The sequence below is a fragment of the Aethalodelphis obliquidens genome, unplaced genomic scaffold, assembly GCF_003676395.1.
Source record: "Aethalodelphis obliquidens isolate GAN/ISIS:26980383/991018 unplaced genomic scaffold, ASM367639v1 scaffold5, whole genome shotgun sequence".
In the NCBI taxonomy this organism is placed as follows: Eukaryota; Metazoa; Chordata; class Mammalia; order Artiodactyla; family Delphinidae; genus Aethalodelphis; species Aethalodelphis obliquidens.
This window is the reverse complement of record NW_020837949.1, coordinates 55,396,067-55,414,271: the sequence shown is the minus strand read 5'-3', so window position 1 is coordinate 55,414,271 and position 18,205 is coordinate 55,396,067. Positions and strand designations below refer to the sequence as shown.

Sequence of the window (18,205 nt, the reverse complement as noted above, 5' to 3'; positions counted from 1 at the left end):
ACAAAACTTCTCTCCCATGTCTCAGCAGCCACCTGATAGAGCCCACACTTATGGCACGGTCTGCATGGTTTCAGAACACTTTCATATTGAAAACTCAAAATTCCCAGTGCAATGGGCACGGGAAAAAGCATAATGTGAAAATACAGTCCTATCTTTTCCACCCTACGTCCAAGAATAATAGGGGTCAATTTACTGTTTCTAAGAAGGACCTTTTCAAATTATTGCCCATCACCTCACTACAGCACCCACTCTTTTTATTTGCAAACTGATCAATTTTACGAAAAGCAAAAACCACACCCTTAATAATACATTCAACTCTGTGCAGCGCTTGGCTTCTGACACAAGCCGGTAAAGTACAATTCCAGAGAGACAGCTAGAGATACATCTTTTAAGCCTAGTTCAAACTAAAATTTGTGAACACTGTGCAGTTACAAATCAAATAATAACCTCAAATCAACTGCTAGAAGGAGGTTTTGAAAACAAAAAAATCATTATTAAACATTTACCTTTCTGAACAAAATGACGTTTTCTGAAAACAATAACCAAAGCTACCAGTCTAAACTAGAGTAATTTAGAGAACAATAACAAAGAACCTGTAGTTCACAGAGGAAAATCATTCTTAAATTATCATTTGCTTCCTACAGTACCTGGAAAAGTACAAAATGCATGAAGTCAGCTAAGAACTATTGTCCAGTCACTGACAGCATTAGTTACTTTTTAGTCTAATTTCTGGAAAGTTCTGCTGTGGTAGTTTAAAAAGGAAACCAAATTTTAACGAGAAAAAATGCCTAGTTTAAAATCTGGAAATACACATTGAAGATATTCACGGTTAATTTTTTTTTTTTTTTAACTAAGAAGCAGGAAGGTGACAGGCACAAAGGTGTGTAACATCTGTAGATGGTTGAACCAAATCAATTTTAAAAAAAGTCTCTATGAAATTAAGGATTTAAGATAATATCTTGACAAATATAATCTGACATGATCAAAAATCACTTTAGTTTTTTTTAACCACTAACAAAGCAAAAACTTCCAATACAAAGATTTTCACATCATACACACACACACTTTAAATTAAGAATTAAATGTAAATTCAACACACTAAAAAATTATCTAAAGGTATCCAAAATACATTTGAAACATCAGACTTTTGTTTTCACATTGATTTCTCAGACCTACTAGTAAATCTTCCCTGGAATGGGTCTTCATTTCAATACAAGGTTGTTCAATATGCCACTTCGTGTGAATAGAGCTTGTGAGACATCCTCAAAACCTCCTCGGGAGTTCTTAATTTACAGCTCTAATTCCAGTTTCCTGCGACTCAAACAGCAACGTACAGAAAACAGCTTATACACAGGAAGGGAGAGGAATGAAGGTCCAGGGGAAAGGTCCATTCTTTTCTGGTAGCAGAAGATGCAAAAATAAAGGTTCTCTAGAGCTATGTGCCCCTATCCCCACCCATCATAGCCCTTCACTTTCATCCATCCACCCGCTCAAGACTCTCGAGCTCACGAGAACAGCCGAACCCGTGGCTTTCCACGTCTCAAAGAATGGGCGGGGGAAGCTGTGAGGTCCGGGGTACAAACAGAAAAAAAGGGAGGACATAGATCCTTTGAGGACAGAGGGACAAGAAGATGCATCCAGATGGTGAGGATGGGACGTGCTACCGAAACACAGAGGCTTGCAAATTCGCTGGGAGAAGAGCTCCCAATGGGTCAGACAGAGGATGTTGACTGTTCAGGGATGGGGACACACAATCCTCCACAAATGAAGGGAGGCACATTTGCAGGAGTCCCGGAAGGGCGTGAACTCGGTAGCGATGAACTCGGAGCCGAAAATAGGTTGAGACAGCCTCAAAAAGACCGGTACGTCGAAGCTGAGACTTACGGTTACTTCCCGGACTGAGGGTAAGGGTCGGATGGACTCCGCAGCTCTGCAGTTCTGCCGCTCCTGCCTCTCGCGCCGAGCCGGTGACCACAGGTACTCCCCGCGCCCCACCCACCCGGGCGGACGCCCCTCGTCGCGCTGCGCCCCCTCCTCACCGGCCCCGGTGCGCCCGCCGGGCAAAGGCTGCCGGGGCCGAGGGTGCGCCCTGGAGGCCCGCGGGGAACTCTGCGAGAGCTGGAAGCGCCTGCGACGAGGCTCAGACTGGCCGGGCGGCCCCCATGCCTCTCCGGCCGCCGCGCCGCCTCACTCGGGGGAGGAGAAGAGGGGGCGGTGGCTCTTGCCTCCGCCTCGCGGTCAAATCCGGCTCATGCTCCAGCCTGGCCCGCGCTTGCAGCCCGGGCCGCCCCCTCCCCTCCCCCGCCTCCGGTTCAGCCGCTGGCGCGCCCACTGCCGCCACCACCCCAGTCCCCGAGCCGCCCGCCACCTGCCCCAGACAGCCCTCAGCCCCAGCTAGAAACGACAAGAACGGCAGTAGCTCAGCAGCCGACCCGGAAGCTCTTCCACCACCAACCGCGAGGCCGCGAGGGGCGTGAACCCGGAAGCGATTTCTTCGCCCCGGTAGCATCGGGATGGAAAGCTAAGGCCTTTGAACATCTGGAATCCCCTAGTTTGGGGAGGGGGTGAGGTGTGTATGGCGCTGAGCTGAGAGGAGAGGGAAGGCCAATAAAGAGCTTGTGGACAAGAGGCTCTCCGAGTCCAGAGATCAGAGCTCTCGAGGCGCGGGGTGCGGAGGGCGGCCGAACACGCCGGGTGGCTTCTGGTGGCGACCGACTGTTTTCCTGTCACAGGAAGTTGGGCCTGGCCGCTGGGAAAGTGAAGGGAAGGAGAAATGAGAAAGCGGTGACGGTCCCCCGCCCCCCAGGTGACTGTCCCACCCACTGAATTGAATGTAGTGGCCCGGGAGGTCCTCGGCCCCCCACACGGGTGAGACGAGGAGGAGCACGATTCAGACTCCAGCGAGAGAAACGGAAAGGTAGGAGGCCGAACTATCTCCATCCACATCTAGTTTTTCCAGGCAAGGACTTTACTTCTTACAAGTAATTACAAAGACGCCAAAGACCCTTTTTGGGTGGCGGCTCTCGGTGCAGAGAGGCGTGCACGTCCTTTTCCGTTAGTGGACGCTGATGGGCGGTGGCGGAGGAAAAACCTCCTAGGCAGAGTGTTGATTTTTGTCATTTCAGGAAAAGCGATTCACAACTTGTCCTTGGAGCTCACCGCTCCTCTCTTTCCCTCTCTCCATCTTTTAAGGCTTTGGGCTTTCGTTCTTTGCTCGGTTCTCCATGGTGTTTTTAGCTTCACCAGAAATCTTTGATCTAGCTGACCTGACTCGGGACCTCACCTCCATGATTCCCTTCTCACTCTTGGAGAGTTTTTGTATCTTCAGTTTGCTTGCAGATGCTTCTCTCAGCATCATGTCTTTTAACTGCTTTGATGATGTCCTCATCTTATTTTGGGGAAAATGTCAAAAACTCAAAAATGTTTTCATAACAGTAGGAAAACAAATAATTCATTCCATGATCTTTTCGACTTAAACCCGAGTTAATGTGTTAGTTGGTTTCCCCTTCGAACTGGGTTGAAGAACTATAGTAGCAGTTGATATAAAGCATGTTTAGATATACTACGGATGAAATCATGCTCCCCCAAATAACCTCCTTAAATATACTTGTAGGAATTCATTTGTTTCCCAATTCCACTATTACTTAGTTCCTTCTCTGTTAGCCAGATTTAGTATAATTGCATTCAGAAGTTATTTGAAGATTATTAAATATCTTAAATTACAGAATAGAATGTCACTTAACAGAAGGAAAGTACTTGAAAATTACCGATGGTACTTTTTGATACTACCTGATGATTGGTAGAACTGGTTGAAAGGACAAGGACAAAACAAGCTGTGTTAGAAGTAGCACCAGTGACTATTTTCTATTCTGCTTTATTATTACTTCCTCTCTTTTTATTACTATAAACCAATTTGAGTGGCAAAAGGATGAAATTTTTAATCGTCAACATATCCCTGTAGGGGAATTCTTACAGATATTTAGTTGCCATCACTTCTGTCTAATGTAACAATGCTTTAAAATATTAAATTGTTCCAGGAGAGTGGAGAAGTGGCATGTAGCTACTCTCAGTTTTTTTTTCCTGTAAAATGGAGATAATAATAATACTTCATCAGGTTTGGGGGAGAATAAAATGAGTTAATGCATGTAAAGCACTTAGCACAGTGTCTAGCACATAATAAACATTATAGGTGTTAGCACTTATTATTTTAAAAGCATAATAACATGGGTTTTATTAGGTTGAAAAACATTGCTTAAGGATGGAGGAGAAGGGATCAGGAACATCCTACAGAACCCTAAGATAATGCTCCTTTTTTTGTTTTTATTCATGAAGTACACTTTCTGATCATTATTGGTAATTTCTATTAGCATGTACTTTGTAAATCATCTTGTCAATTTTGACTTCTGGTAACTAAATTTACCATACCTATATTCATGTACTGAATCTTCTCTTTTTCTTCATTGCAAACAACTTTTAAAGTTTGTCCATCTGGGGAATTCCGTGGCGGTCCAGTGGTTTAGGACTCTGCCCTTTCATTGCCTAGGGCCCGGGTTCAATACCTGGTCAGGAGACTAAGATCCTGCAAGCCTTGCAGTGCGGCCAGAATAAATAAATAAAGTTTGTCTGTCTGTACTCTATACAGCAAATGTTTCTCATTAAAGACATTATTGGCAGTTTGTTCAACAGGACTGTTTTTAGTAAAGATGTTAACAAACCTCCCCCCATGGGGAGTAAATGGCATCTGTTCACCCCATTTCTCCCCAGTCATAGTGACGAGAAATGCCCGTACAGATTTTCAAATGATCCCACGTAGGTATCACTCCCAATTGAGAACCACTTCTACATATTTGTAAGGCTTTATTAGTTAGGCAGCATATTATCATTTATTCTTAAGCATTTTCCAGAAAATGCCACATATTTCCTATTGGTCACTTGAACCTTTATCTAAAATTCAGTCTAAACACACTACAAATTTTAGTTATAGCTTTTTCTGTTATTTTTAGCTCAAATTACCCTCTTCCAATCCTTTTGCATGTGTTTCTGCCCTAGCAGTTTTGCCTTCATATATTAGTAGCTTCTGTTCTTTTCCTCACTTAAGCCTTTGTTTCCTTCTTTCATGTCACTGGAAGTATGTATATTTCAAACATTCAAGTATGACTATTTCTTGAAACTCAATTTTTAGAATCTTTGGGGTACATTAACATTAAATGGCGTAAAAACAAAATGCTATAACCCTCACGGTTTTTAAAAATTATATCACATTTGTTTATCTTTTAAAAATTGAGTGTATTGTGCAATACCAAATATTCTAGAGAAGTGATAAGTATTAACAAATAAAGCTTTTTTGCTAATAGATGTTTTTTTAACATGAGTTGACCAGCGCAGGAATTGATTTGCTTTAAATCGTGTTTAGAAAACTAAGAATTACTTGATTTCTCTTTTTAGGTGCTTAGTAGAAAAAAGGGTTTCCATAATAGTGCCATATATGTTACAAAATGTATTCACAATGCAATGTCTTTCTTTTGGGGGCTGGCAGTCTTCAAGGAGGCATCCATACATTTCAAAATTTGTTGGGTTTTATTATCTTGAAGTCATTGTTAATCTGAGGTGAAAAGTAATTGCTAAATAGAAATTCTGAAAAGAAAAAAGCCTCATCTTTTTCACTTAGTATAGAAAGTGCTGTTGTATGAGGTGGGTTTTAAGATGATCTTATGGAAAAACTGAACTGAAAATAATTCAACAAGGTATAGAGTGAAAATGAATGTCTTCAAAACTTTTCACAAAATGAAATGTCTCAATCCTAATGTTTTCTGTAGTTTCTCTATTGAGATAGCTGTAGTTTCTCTGTATCTAAATCAGTGAACATTTTTATAATCTAAAATAAAATTTTTTATAATTTATAACTAAATTTTATAATTTAAAATAATTTATAAATTAAAATAATTTTGTGCAATAATTTTAATGGTTCTTTTAATTTTAGGCTAACATTTACTTAAAATGTCATAAGTTACTGGATTTTAAAAACATTTCTTTTAAAGGAAATTTTCCAGTTATAAGGCAGTGGAAGGAAGTAAATTAAAGGCTTTTGTTATTACACAAGGAAGCAAATTAAAGGTTTCAAAATGACTATTAATTGCAGTTGAGAAAACAGTAAAGTCCTCTATCTCCTCTCAAAAGATATTCAAAACCTTTCTTGAAAATGAGCTCTTTTTTTTCTATGAGAGTTGGGGCAATAAGGAAATCATTAAATATGAACAGGTCATTTTAATGCCTAATGGACTTTAAAAAAAACTGAAGAAGTTTCATCTCACCATGGCTAGGAAAGCAACTCCTTGCTTGATGTTCTTTTAGAAATTTACTGGCATATAAATGAGAGGAAGTTTTTTTAAAACAAATAAATAAAATATATTCAATACAAAGAGATTTGTTTTAGTCTAGCCATGAAAAAAAATTAATAATAGCACTTAATGAAGAGATGGAACTATCAAACAACCAAGAGTGCTTGAACTTCAATTACTTGTTAGAAATTGCCTAATGGAGACTTCAAATTAGTCTGGGGAAAAAAGTGTTCATGTGTATGTATATTTAAATATATATATTATATATTTGGAAGAAAATTTTTGGATTATGTAGGGAATTGATAATGGAAGTGGGAAATATTCTTAAGTCATCATCAGAAAGCTTTTATGAACTGACTAAATGTTTTTGAGTCTGTGATAGGCAGCTCCAATGAAAATTATAAACTATCCTTTAGTTCATCCAAATGTCAGATATCAAAGTTCTTTTTAAAGATTCTGGAAAGAATGTCAATGGCAGCTATCTATTTCTAGCTTCCAAACTATTAACAGTATGACATTCACTTGTGCAATTTATGGAAAATAAGTGGGTACTATTCTAAATTGCTAGTTCAAGCCATTTTTTACTTAGTATTTACAAGACATTTTATAATCATATCACCTTTTTATAGGTCCAAAAGGCAGATTCTTATGCTGTTAAGACCTATGAAAGTATGTATCCCCATTTTAAAAAACAAAAATCTACCTTTAATAGAAAAGGAAAAAAGGACAAGGTAATCTTAAATTATAAACAAAGGTTTTGAATGGTAACATATTATCAGTTATCTCTGACTTGCTTTTTACATAGTATATGTATTCTAAGATAGAAAAATCAACATTTTATTTTTTAAATTGTTTTTCAGAGTGGTTATGTGTCCTTTAATTTAATCTTTCAGGGGATTTCTTTGTTTTATAAAGCAATGGGAAATCCAGAAAACATAGAAGATGCGTACGTTGCTGTTATTCGGCCAAAGAATGCTGCCAGTCTCAATTCTCGGGAATACAGAGCTAAGTCATATGAAGTGAGAACGATTTACTAACATTTGATTTTCAACCATTGAATGTCATTCTCCATTATCATTTTCATTTACATATAAAGTATAACCATAGCCTGTAAATTCTTGTTGATAACCTTGATCTTGACAAGCTAGAATTTACAGTCGTAGATCTGCCCATCATCATGTCTTTTCCGCTACATGTATTTTGACCATTTTTCTATTCATTGATATGGATAAATTATTAGATATTAAAAGTTACTTATTTGAGTTTTACTTATATAACTTATGAGAGTTTGGTTTTTAGTACAGTTTACAGAATGGCTCTCAAAAATTGAAAAAAAAATTGCAAAATTCAGCTTATTCAAAATTCCAACCTATATTTTGTTCTTGGCTGTTTTCCCAAAGAACTGTTTTTAAAAGTTCATTAAAAAATATCTTTACCTTTAATTAAGTTTTAGGCAATTAAGTTACTTCTCTGTAGTCTTGAATACATATATTAGTAAACATGATTGAGGCTCCTGCCAAAAAAAACCCAAAGCAGAATTGTTATCTTTTCTATGCAGCAGATTTCAAGCATCATAAAATACTTCTAATCTAATCTAACTTGAACTAACTTCTCTAGTATTTTGCTTTAATTGCTTTTTTAAGGTTAGTTTTCTGAAACCTATTAAGGGATACTGCAGGGGTTCTGAGGAGACTACTGCTTCAGCAGTGCTCTGACTTACTGGTTCTCAGTCTTGGCTACACTGTTAAATCACCTGGGGAACTTTAACATTTCCAGTACCAGGACCCCACTCCCCTGACATTCTGATTTAATAGGTCTGAGATGAAGCTGTGCATTGATACTGTTTTGAAAGAGTCCAGGTTATTCTTATATGCAGTTAGGGTTAAGAAAGACTGCTGGCTTATTATATTCTAGGGCAAGTAAATTTAATTTTAAACACTCTCTTAATATTATTTTTCTCATCTAAGATTTTGTTGCATGAAGTTCCCATTGAAGGACAGAAAAAAAAGAGAAAGAAGGTTTTGTTGGAAACTAAACTTCAAGGCAACAGTGAAATAACACAAGGCATATTGGATTATGTAGTAGAAACCACCAAACCAATTTCTCCTGCAAACCAGGGTATCAGAGGTAAGAAACTTTTCTTTTTAACACAGTTGGCTTTAAATGCTTGTGGAGAAAGACATTTTTAAAAGTAGATTAAAATCAGTTTCTTTTTATGTTCCTTTTCATTTGAAAAACTTGAAAAAGACTCAGAAATTTCTAGGGTTTTTTTTTAAGGTGCAGCCAAGCCCCCTTCAAAAAGCAACTTAACAATTTTTTTAAGTTAAAAAATATTTTTGAAATGTTTAGATAATTTTAAGTAAAAAAAAAATTGAAAATATTTAAATTGTGTTAATGATTTGTTCAAGAGAGAGAGGAAGCCAACAGGTGGCTTAAAAATTAAAAGAAAGCACAAAATTACTTTTGTTAGAAGTGTATTTCCCTAGATAAGTATCTGTGAACTACTATGTTTGTTTCTCTACTCCAGGACAAGAGAAAACTATAAAGCTCTCTCCATAACTAAGTAACAGTTAAGATTTTGTGTATTAGAGCAAGTCCTATAAATTACCAGTCAGCAGAGGTTTTCTTCCCATTTGGTCACAAGAAGAAGATCATTTTCAAAGAGCCAAAATAAATTGTAGAAGTATTCACCCTGAAAGGTTCAGGCCTCATTAAAAATATTAGATAATCTATAGCCTATGAAACTGATTAAACATTAATGATCAATTTTATCAGGCTGTGGCCTCACAAGAAGCATATAGCAGAAGTTACAGAAATTATATACTCTGTCCAGGATTCAGGCATTATAATTAAAAAGGTAAAGCTAATTTCAGTCAAACAGCAGTTGAAAACAATTGCTGATAGTGAGGTAAAGCATACCTCTCTGTGCCTAGTTTTCAGTTTTTTAAAGCTTATTTAGTGTTTTTTTCTATTTGTTCATCTTTATAGAGATTAGTTGTCTAATTCTTCTCTCACTAAAGAGACTATTTTTGTTGCAGAGATAAGGCTGAATCCTGTAATTTGATTTGTTGGTTATTTGGGATAGTTGTTCTCTAGAGATAGCTGAACTAAGCCTGTTTCATAACTTCTGGAGGTACCATTCACCATATTTATCTCCCCAACTGGTAACCTCCTCAATAGGGCCTGCAGGGTTTTTGTGGCTTGGGGCTCTAAGCATTGTAACTCGAGATTATAAGAAGTTCCTGCATAAATTTACAGATCTTTGATACACATTCTGAGTACTACAGAGAGAATCCCCTTTCCCTAATTATCAGATTGACTTTTTAAATAAAATGATCTAGAAATTGATCTTAGCTAAAAAGGGGGACTATCCCTGTGGGTGATCAAGGCAAGTGAAAGGCTCTTCTTTTGGATGCCACAAATTTGTCAGCCTTTTCTACCTCAGTCTTGGACTTCTCTGATAAATTTTCATCCAGATTTGTTTTACTATCACTAAATTGTTATAGTTATCAGGATCTATTCTGAGATCAAATTACTGAGACAAATTCTGAGCCCAAATCACATATTTGAGCTGAGATAGACAAGTCATAATTTGCTATGAATTAGCCAAACTCTACCACTTGGTTCATTTACCAAGCAGGGGGATATAAGTGATATCAGTGTTAACAAAAATATCCCCCGGCCCAGAGGGCTGGGTAGTTTTTCTTAGGAGAAGTTACAAGTGGATAGGCACCCTGAAACATGTCTAGCACAATTATATCTTATATACTTAGACAGTAGAATGTACTAATACATTTTCAGGTAGCTTTTAATAAGAGAAATGAAAGTAAAGAAGTTTTACTTAACTAAATAGACAGTTATATCAATGAACCATGCCATACCTGACTATCCTATTCAATTGAGGTTTTCTAAAAGTGTGAAATATTTTTATAGAGTAATATGATTTCTTATATAAGCATCACATGAAAATTACCAATGACTTTATAATAGCAGTAGTTGTGCCTTTTTGTGCAGTGCTATATATAGTTTATAAAACACTACCACAATTACTTATTAATGAAATTCTTAAATTGGTCCTGTGAGTTAGTATATAGTTATTTTTACATCTGTAAAATGGAAATGCAAACATAGGTTGTCACCTACAAAAATCATATTCCCATTAGTGGAGGAGTTAGGACTAGAACCTCATTTCCCAACTTGTAATCAGTGCTTTTCTTTCCCGCATGACAGATCTCATAGTTGCATATATAATTTGCAAAGTAGGCAATTAAACAATGGATCAGAACTGGATTTAGGGAAGCTGCAAGGCAGGAAAGATTAAGTGGGACAAGACCTCAAGCCAGACAAAAGAAATATTGCCTCTGAAATTTATTAGAATGTATCTAACACTTATATCTTGTACAAGTGTCTATTTTGTAAAAAATTGTTTGGGGGCTATAATAATAATGTGCCATAATAATCACAAATATTGACTCCAGCATTTTGTGAATGAATGAAGCTGCTTGAGCTCATATTATCTACCTGTCCGCAGAAGGCATCCAGCCAGGCATTCCTACCTGGGTCAAGAACAAGGTTCTATTTCTTGGGATGGGGAGATTGGAAGGGTTGATAAAAATTATGACAAAGATATCCAGAATATGAAAGGTTTTAGAGTGAAAGACTTGTAGGTTGTTATTTATAGCCCCCTTGCTGCCAAATCAGGAACAACAGACTAAGTATAAGAATGGTGGTTACGGGCTTCCCTGGTGGCGCAGGGAAGATCCCACATGCCGCAGAGCGGCTGGGCCCGTGAGCCATGGCCGCTGAGCCTGCGTGTCCGGAGCCTGTGCTCCGCAACGGGAGAGGCCACAACAGTGAGAGGCCGCGAACCGCAAAAAAAAAAAAAAGAGAATGTTGGTTACAATTCAGAACAATAGTTTATAGCCCAATCAGATTTTAATAAAAACTGAAATTGAGAGTGGAGGTTGAATATTAAATGAAGAGCTGCTAAACTTTAAGACTTTGCAGTTTATGTACACTATGCTTCTTGGCCAGCTTAGACTTCAGTGAAACTCTTACCATCTACATCCCAACTGAATGAAGTATATGCCTGTTCACCTTGCAGGATGTGTTGCTGTTCAGCTGCTCTGTCAGTCCTTAGCAGGATGGTTTTCCTTGCTACGTATAGGAAGCTTCTCTTTTAGTGAGTCAGAACAGGGGATCTATTGGTTGATTGTCCACAGAATGATTTACATTATTATCAGAATTACCAGTTTTTATTAGTGCCCATAATAAAATTGACTTTTTATATTTCAGTTCCTCTTAATACTGCCTTTAAAATATTTTTTTCTAATTCTCAAGGTAATATATAAGATTTTAAAAGGCCCATTATTTTTATCTTTACTGACTTAAAAAAAATGATTAGGAAAACGAGTGGTACTAATGAAGAAATTTCCTCTGGATGGGGAGAAGATGGGCAGAGAAGCGGCATTATTTATTGTTCCATCAGTTGTCAAAGGTAAAGTCTAAGTTTCACCTTATGAATCTTTGTATACCTTAGGTGCTAAGCTAAAGTCTGTTGAGGAACTTAGGAATTTGGATTCATAGTTACTATTGTAATACTATTATAGAATATATGTTTTTAAGATAATGGAAGATGGAGAAATTTGTTACTTAAAAAGATGGTTTGATTTCAAAGTAATATTCAGGCTTCCAGACTGATCAGTAATATTTTCGTTTCTGTTTTTAAAAGTAGAACAAAGAAGTGAGGAAGGAAGCCATAATCGAAACAAAAAGATTTTAGCTTATAATGAGGGATTTTTCAGACTGTGCTATATAGGTAGAATAGAAATAAAAATTTATGTATTTTGGAAAATTAACAGATTATGATCGGAACCTATCTTATATTTGGGAAAAGAAAGTGTCAGTAATAGTTCTAAAATACTCTTCCCAACAGTAGTGGTAATATTTAAAGAACTTAGATCTAATATGAAAATTTAATTTGAGCTTTGACAAGGAATTTATCCTATTATCCTGGAATAATAGAAAAAATATTGAGCTTCAGTGCAGACCATGCAGCCCACTAATTTTGTGTTCTGGGCAAATCACCTCTTTAAGCCTCACCTCTTTATTTGTAAGATAGATATCTGCTCCTACTTGGTTCATCGTGCTGGAAGAATTCAGTGAGGTATTAGATGTAAAAATCACTTTGGAACCTGTAGAGTACTGGCCTCATGTAAGGCCGTAATAATACTAATGATATATTAATGACCCACTGTGGACATCTCATCAGACTGCTACTACACAGTACTTACACGTATTTTATTAGCCAGCTCTACCATTACAGAATTTTTTTTTCCCCAGCCATACTTAGGTTAAACAGATCAGTATGTTAAATGGTGCTGGTAACCTTATTATTAATCAGAATTTTACAACATTGTTGAGGAAGAGAAAGGGGAAACAATTTCTGTAGTCCTCCAGGATTCTAAATCCTGCATTCACCCAAATGGATAAGGTCACAGAGCTGGCCAGCAATTGAATCCAAGTCTACTAATTTAAAATCTAGAACAATTTATGTTATACTTAACAATTTTTTTTAACATACTGTGTACTTTTAAATAAAAATCATGCAGTCGTAAACCTTTTATATGATGGCATAATTCTTCATTTTTCTTTTTCAGATAATACTAAATATACGTATACTCCAGGATGCCCAATTTTTTACTGCTTACAAGATATTATGCGAGTCTGTAGTGAATCCAGCACTCACTTTGCTGCACTTACAGCAAGAATGTTAATAGCCTTGGATAAGTAAGAACTGCCATTAAAAATATTTTTTAATAAATCAAATACATGTTCATATTAGATATTAGCTCTGAGAGATAGAAATTCTTTTGGAAGAAAATAATAAAATTAATAATATATATATTAAGAAATGGTAAGTTTTTGAAGTATAATATAAAAATTTTAAACCCCAAAGACAAGATTGTCCTGATTTGCTTGCAACATGTTAAGTTTATTCTTAGAAAATGACAAAGATTGCCCTGGCCTAAGAATTAAGATTCCTTTGTTATAAAACTGGATTTAGTATTGATTTACCCTTATCAGTGAACAAGTCGTTTCACCTGTCATGCCTTTTGTCTTTCTGTAACAGCAGGTCTAATGTCACCTACATCTCAGTGGTTTAAATTTTTAAAGGGCTTCATGTTTTTTGAAAAGGATTTTAATTATTATTATGTTACATGCATTAAAAAAAATAGTTTGCTATGTCCAATAACAGCACTTTTATTTACAGTAAATGAAGTACTTAACACTAATTAAAATTATAAAAATCCCAGGACTTCCCTGGTGGCACAGTGGTTAAGAATCCTCCTGCCAATGCAGGGGACAAGGGTGTGAGCCCTGGTCCGGGAAGATTCCACAAGCTGCAAAGCAACTAAGCCCGTGCACCACAACTACTGAGCCTGAGCTCTAGAGCCCACGAGCCACAACTACTGAGCCCGTGTGCCACAACTGCTGAAGCCCATGCACCTAGAGCCTGTGCTCTGCAACAAGAGAAGCCACTGCAATGAGAAGCCTGTGCACATCACTGAAGAGTAGCCCCCACTCGCGCAACTAGAGAAAGCCTGCGCGCAGCAACGAAGACCCAGCAGAGCTAAAAATAAATAAATAAATTTATTTTTTAAAAAAATTATAAAAATCTGAATGTAGTATTAGAAAGAATCACACATCAGAGTTGGATAGTAGTTTAGTTTTTTCATCTTCACTTTTTAACAAATACATCTACTACCTCTTCTTTTTATTTTGCCAGGTGGTTAGATGAACGTCATGCACAATCTCACTTTATTCCGGCTTTATTCCGACCTTCTCCTCTTGAGCGGATAAAAACTAATGTTATAAACCCTGCATATGCTACTGAATCAGGTCAGACAGAAAACTCACTACATATGGGCTATAGTGCACTAGAAATAAAGAGTAAAATGTTAGCCCTAGAGAAAGCAGATACCTGTATTTACAACCCTTTGTTTGGATCAGATCTTCAATATACAAACCGGGTAAGAGTTGAATGAATTTTGGCTTTGATTTCAAAAGACATGTCATTTCAAATGTAATTTTTTTCCTGAGATAAATGCATCTATTACTAATTGTAAACATTAAGATGACATCCGTACTTAGCTCTATTTTTATACATCAAAGTCAGGTGTCTAAAGCTCAGTATCTAAAGCTGTTTTTGTTTTTGTTTTGTTTTGTTTTCCCTTTCTAGGTAGATAAAGTGGTAATAAATCCATACTTTGGTCTAGGAGCTCCAGACTACTCAAAAATCCAAATTCCCAAACAGGAAAAATGGCAGAGAAGCATGAGCAGTGTCACAGAAGACAAGTATTGTTCTGGTTTTCCTTCACATTGCTTTTTAAACACCTAATTCGAATGTTAAAATACTGTTTAAAATGATATATGCAATTAGTATGCAATGTAATCATTACATAAATGATTTAGTTTACAGCTGCTCAGTGAAACATAGCTTTCATAGATATGTCGCATTTGTTTCAAAACAATATGAATTTCAACAGTGCCTGTTTTTTTTTTTCTTCTTTTCTTTTAATGATTAGGGAACGACAATGGGTAGATGATTTTCCTCTCCATCGAAGTGCCTGTGAAGGAGATTCGGAATTATTAAGCCGACTTCTCAATGAAAGATTTTCAGTCAACCAATTAGATAGTGACCACTGGGCACCCATTCATTATGCATGCTGGTAAATAGATTATTCTTTTGTTTTTAGAAAGAATGAATCCTTAGTTTATAAATATTAGTGCTTCTTTTCAAAGCTGCTCTCATTCCAGCCACTTTTTCCTCTACCATGTTTGCCTTATGAGCTTTCTCTGTAGTAATCTTTGATTACTGTGTATGTGCCACACCATTCAGATTTACAAGGTCTGCCCCACAGGAAAAGTATCATTAATGTTTTCAGGCATCCTGAGGTCATGCAGTAGGATAGCTAATGACTAGCAAGTGCCATTGCACAGCACACAGTCCCTTATTCACCCTTGCAATTTCTATTGTTTTGTACTGGAATTGTGTTATGTTTGTTTATCCTTATTATATTTTATTTTATTATTATTATTTATTTTTTATTTTTGGCTGCGTTGGGTCTTCGTTGCTGCGTGCAGGCTTTTCTCTGGTTGCAGTGAGTGGGGTCTACTCTTAGATGCAGTGCACAGGCTTCTCATTGCAGTGGCTTCTCTTGTTGCAGAGCACAGGCTCTAGGCACGTGGGCTTCAGTAGTTGTGGCATATGGGCTCATTAGTTGTGGCTTGCAGGCTCTAGAGCTCAGGCTCAGTAGTTGTGGCACATGGGCTTAGTTTCTCCGTGGCATGTGGGATCTTTCCAGATCAGGGCTTAAACCTGTGTCCCCTGCATTGGCAGGCGGATTCTTAACCACTGTGCCACCAGGGAAGCCCTATCCTTATAAAATTTACATGTGTTAGCTACTTATGATTTGACCTTGCATCATGTTAGAAAAGTATTCTTTTAGTTCTTTGGAAAGCTGTGGTATCAGGAAACACCAAAAGTTTTCATTAGAATTAAAGCCTTCCTTTTTTTTTTTTTTTTTTTATGAGAGGGATTAGCTCACAGGATTGGAGTTAGCTCTTTCCACTAGTTGCCCAGTGTAGTTCTTGCTCTGGTACTCTTCTCACATAATAATAACTCTTCCCCTCAGCCTGGGTTACGTTCTTAAATTTATGTTCGTAGCAGTAGTTAACTATTTGCTGTAGCCTGTCCTCTAGAAAGGATGTAATTAAGTTATTTACTATTATTTCTTATGGGAAAGTTGCCTTTGACTTACTGTTTAAAGTGAACTTCTTTGGCTAGTTTAAGAAGTGCCTGCACTATTTACGGCCTGTTAAAGTCCACAACTTTTTAGCTGCATGACGTTGAGCAAGTGACTTTACTTCAGAGGTCCCCAACCCCCAGGCTGTGGACCGGTACTTGTCCGCGGCCTGTTAGGACCCGGGCCGCACAGCAAGAGGTGAGCGCGAGCAAGCGAAGCTTCATCTGCCGCTCCCTGTCACTCGCGTTACCTACCGCCTGAACCATCCCCCATCTATGGAAAAATTGTCTCCCATGAAACCAGTCCCTGGTGCCAGAAAGGTTACTGCTGCTTTACTTTACCTCTCAGCATCTTAGTTTATTATCTATATGTAAAATACATTAATTAGATCATTTTCAACTCAAACTCTTTTTATTTCACTGTGATCAAATAGCTTATTGATCAATATTTCTGATCTAGTAGCTAAATATAGTTGCTTTTAATATATATCTTTTCTCCATTAAAATATGCTGTTTCCTTAAAAATATGCTCCTTTATTAAATAAATATGCTCTTAATTTTTTTTCTGTTTCCTTAAAAATATAATCTTTTATTCTATAAATGTATTCTTAATTGTTTTATCATTACAGGGAATTTTTATACTCAGATTTGGAAAGAGTTACCCTAAATCTTCTTTCACTGAACTTACAGTTGTTTCTTCAGATTACTGGTAGATAGTGGTAGCAGCAGCAGTACCAGAAGAAATCACATGCTTTTTGTTGAGCTAAACAGAAAGAGGTAGAGAATATAGTTCAAACTCCAAGAAAGTACACTGTGGAATTGAAAAAGACAGAGGCAGTAAATTTTAGCTTAGGAATCCCAAATTTATATTTGCCTATATTGTTGCCCTTTTTGCGGCAGGGCCTTTTTTTCTTCTCTATTAAAAGAATGGTAATATTTTCAACTGCCTATTACATAAAAACAGAAGTATGGTATAGTATTTAATGTGCTTTGGAATGTACCTACGTTTCAGACCCAACTGAAACTTTTAGTTCCTAAAAGTATGGCCTTTAGCAAATTACTTAATGTCTCTAAGGATCTGTTTCTTTATCTAAAAGATGAGCTTAATTTTAGTGCCTCTCTTCAGATTAGAGGAGAAAATGCAAATAAATGCTTTGAAGGGTACCTGGCAGTAATAAGCACTCAAAAAATGTTGTCTGTTATTAAAGTGTTATAAAAATTTAAAGATTTTGATGTCTGAATCTAAAATTCATTACCTGTTGTATTTTTATTTGTAAAGTCGTATTACTGCAATACACCAAGGAAGAGTTTTATCCTTCGATAAAACTAATTTCTGTTAGCTGGAAATAATAACCAAGTTTAATACACCACTAGTAGTATAGGTCACCTTGCAATACTTTTTATTTTTTTTATTTTTGGCTGCATTGGGTCTTCGTTGCTGTGCGCGGGCTTTCTCTAGTTGTGGTGAGCGAGGGCTACTCTTCATTGTGGTGTGCAGGCTTCTCATTGCGGTGGCTTCTCTTGTTGTGGAGCACGGGCTCTAGGCGCGCGGACTTCAGTAGTTGTAGCGTGTGAGCTCAGTAGTTTTGGCTCGTGGGCTCTAGAGCGCAGGCTCAGTAGTTGTGGCTCACGGGCTCAGTTGCTCCACAGCATGTGGGATCCTCCCGGACCAGGGCTCGAACCCGTGTCCCCTGCATTGGCAGGCGGATTCCTAACCACTGCGCCACCAGGAAAGTCCTGCAATACTTTTAATAAGATAGATAATTTGATTCATGTGAATTTGAATGAAGACTGATTTAACTGTTTAGTAAAGAACATAAATTACCTTATCTTGGAAATGTACTCTTACTCACTAACTGGTACGAGGATTGAGAAGGGGAATACTGGGCTATCTCATCAAGAGACTGGGATTTGGGGCCTATCTTTATAAGCTTAGACAAGATGTTTTACCCATCTTTTTCTGTTTTCTCATCTTTAAAATGAGTGGTTTTATTAGATCAGTGGTTCTCAAACTTTTGTGTTAGGGTTCCTTGTCATTCTTCAAAACTACAGGATCCCA

The 18,205-nt window shown here is 37.2% G+C and overlaps 2 protein-coding genes across 13 annotated transcripts in view; one reads left to right on the top strand and one right to left on the bottom strand.

The window, feature by feature from the left end:
* The window catches only part of ANKIB1 (ankyrin repeat and IBR domain containing 1), a 158,722-nt gene extending 156,411 nt beyond the window's left edge, over positions 1-2,311 (bottom strand). For 3 of the 6 annotated variants that reach the window (XM_027102427.1, XM_027102426.1, XM_027102430.1), the window contains exon 1: positions 1,177-1,732. In XM_027102427.1, the coding sequence (XP_026958228.1) occupies positions 1,177-1,206 (30 nt within the window). In that variant the 5' untranslated portion in view covers positions 1,207-1,732. Of the gene's footprint in view, positions 1-1,176; positions 1,853-1,884 lie in introns of those variants that run through there. The other 3 variants (XM_027102428.1, XM_027102429.1, XM_027102425.1) reach the window with 3 other exon arrangements.
* The window catches only part of KRIT1 (KRIT1 ankyrin repeat containing), a 38,041-nt gene continuing 21,703 nt past the window's right edge, over positions 1,868-18,205 (top strand). The window contains exons 1-9 of one of the 7 annotated variants that reach the window (XM_027102434.1): positions 1,868-1,977; positions 2,733-2,917; positions 7,232-7,357; positions 8,306-8,465; positions 11,743-11,835; positions 12,998-13,127; positions 14,128-14,371; positions 14,581-14,696; positions 14,927-15,070. In XM_027102434.1, the coding sequence (XP_026958235.1) occupies positions 7,256-7,357; positions 8,306-8,465; positions 11,743-11,835; positions 12,998-13,127; positions 14,128-14,371; positions 14,581-14,696; positions 14,927-15,070 (989 nt within the window). In that variant the 5' untranslated portion in view covers positions 1,868-1,977; positions 2,733-2,917; positions 7,232-7,255. Of the gene's footprint in view, positions 1,978-2,459; positions 2,918-7,231; positions 7,358-8,305; positions 8,466-11,723; positions 11,836-12,997; positions 13,128-14,127; positions 14,372-14,580; positions 14,697-14,926; positions 15,071-18,205 lie in introns of those variants that run through there. The other 6 variants (XM_027102435.1, XM_027102437.1, XM_027102436.1 and 3 more) reach the window with 6 other exon arrangements.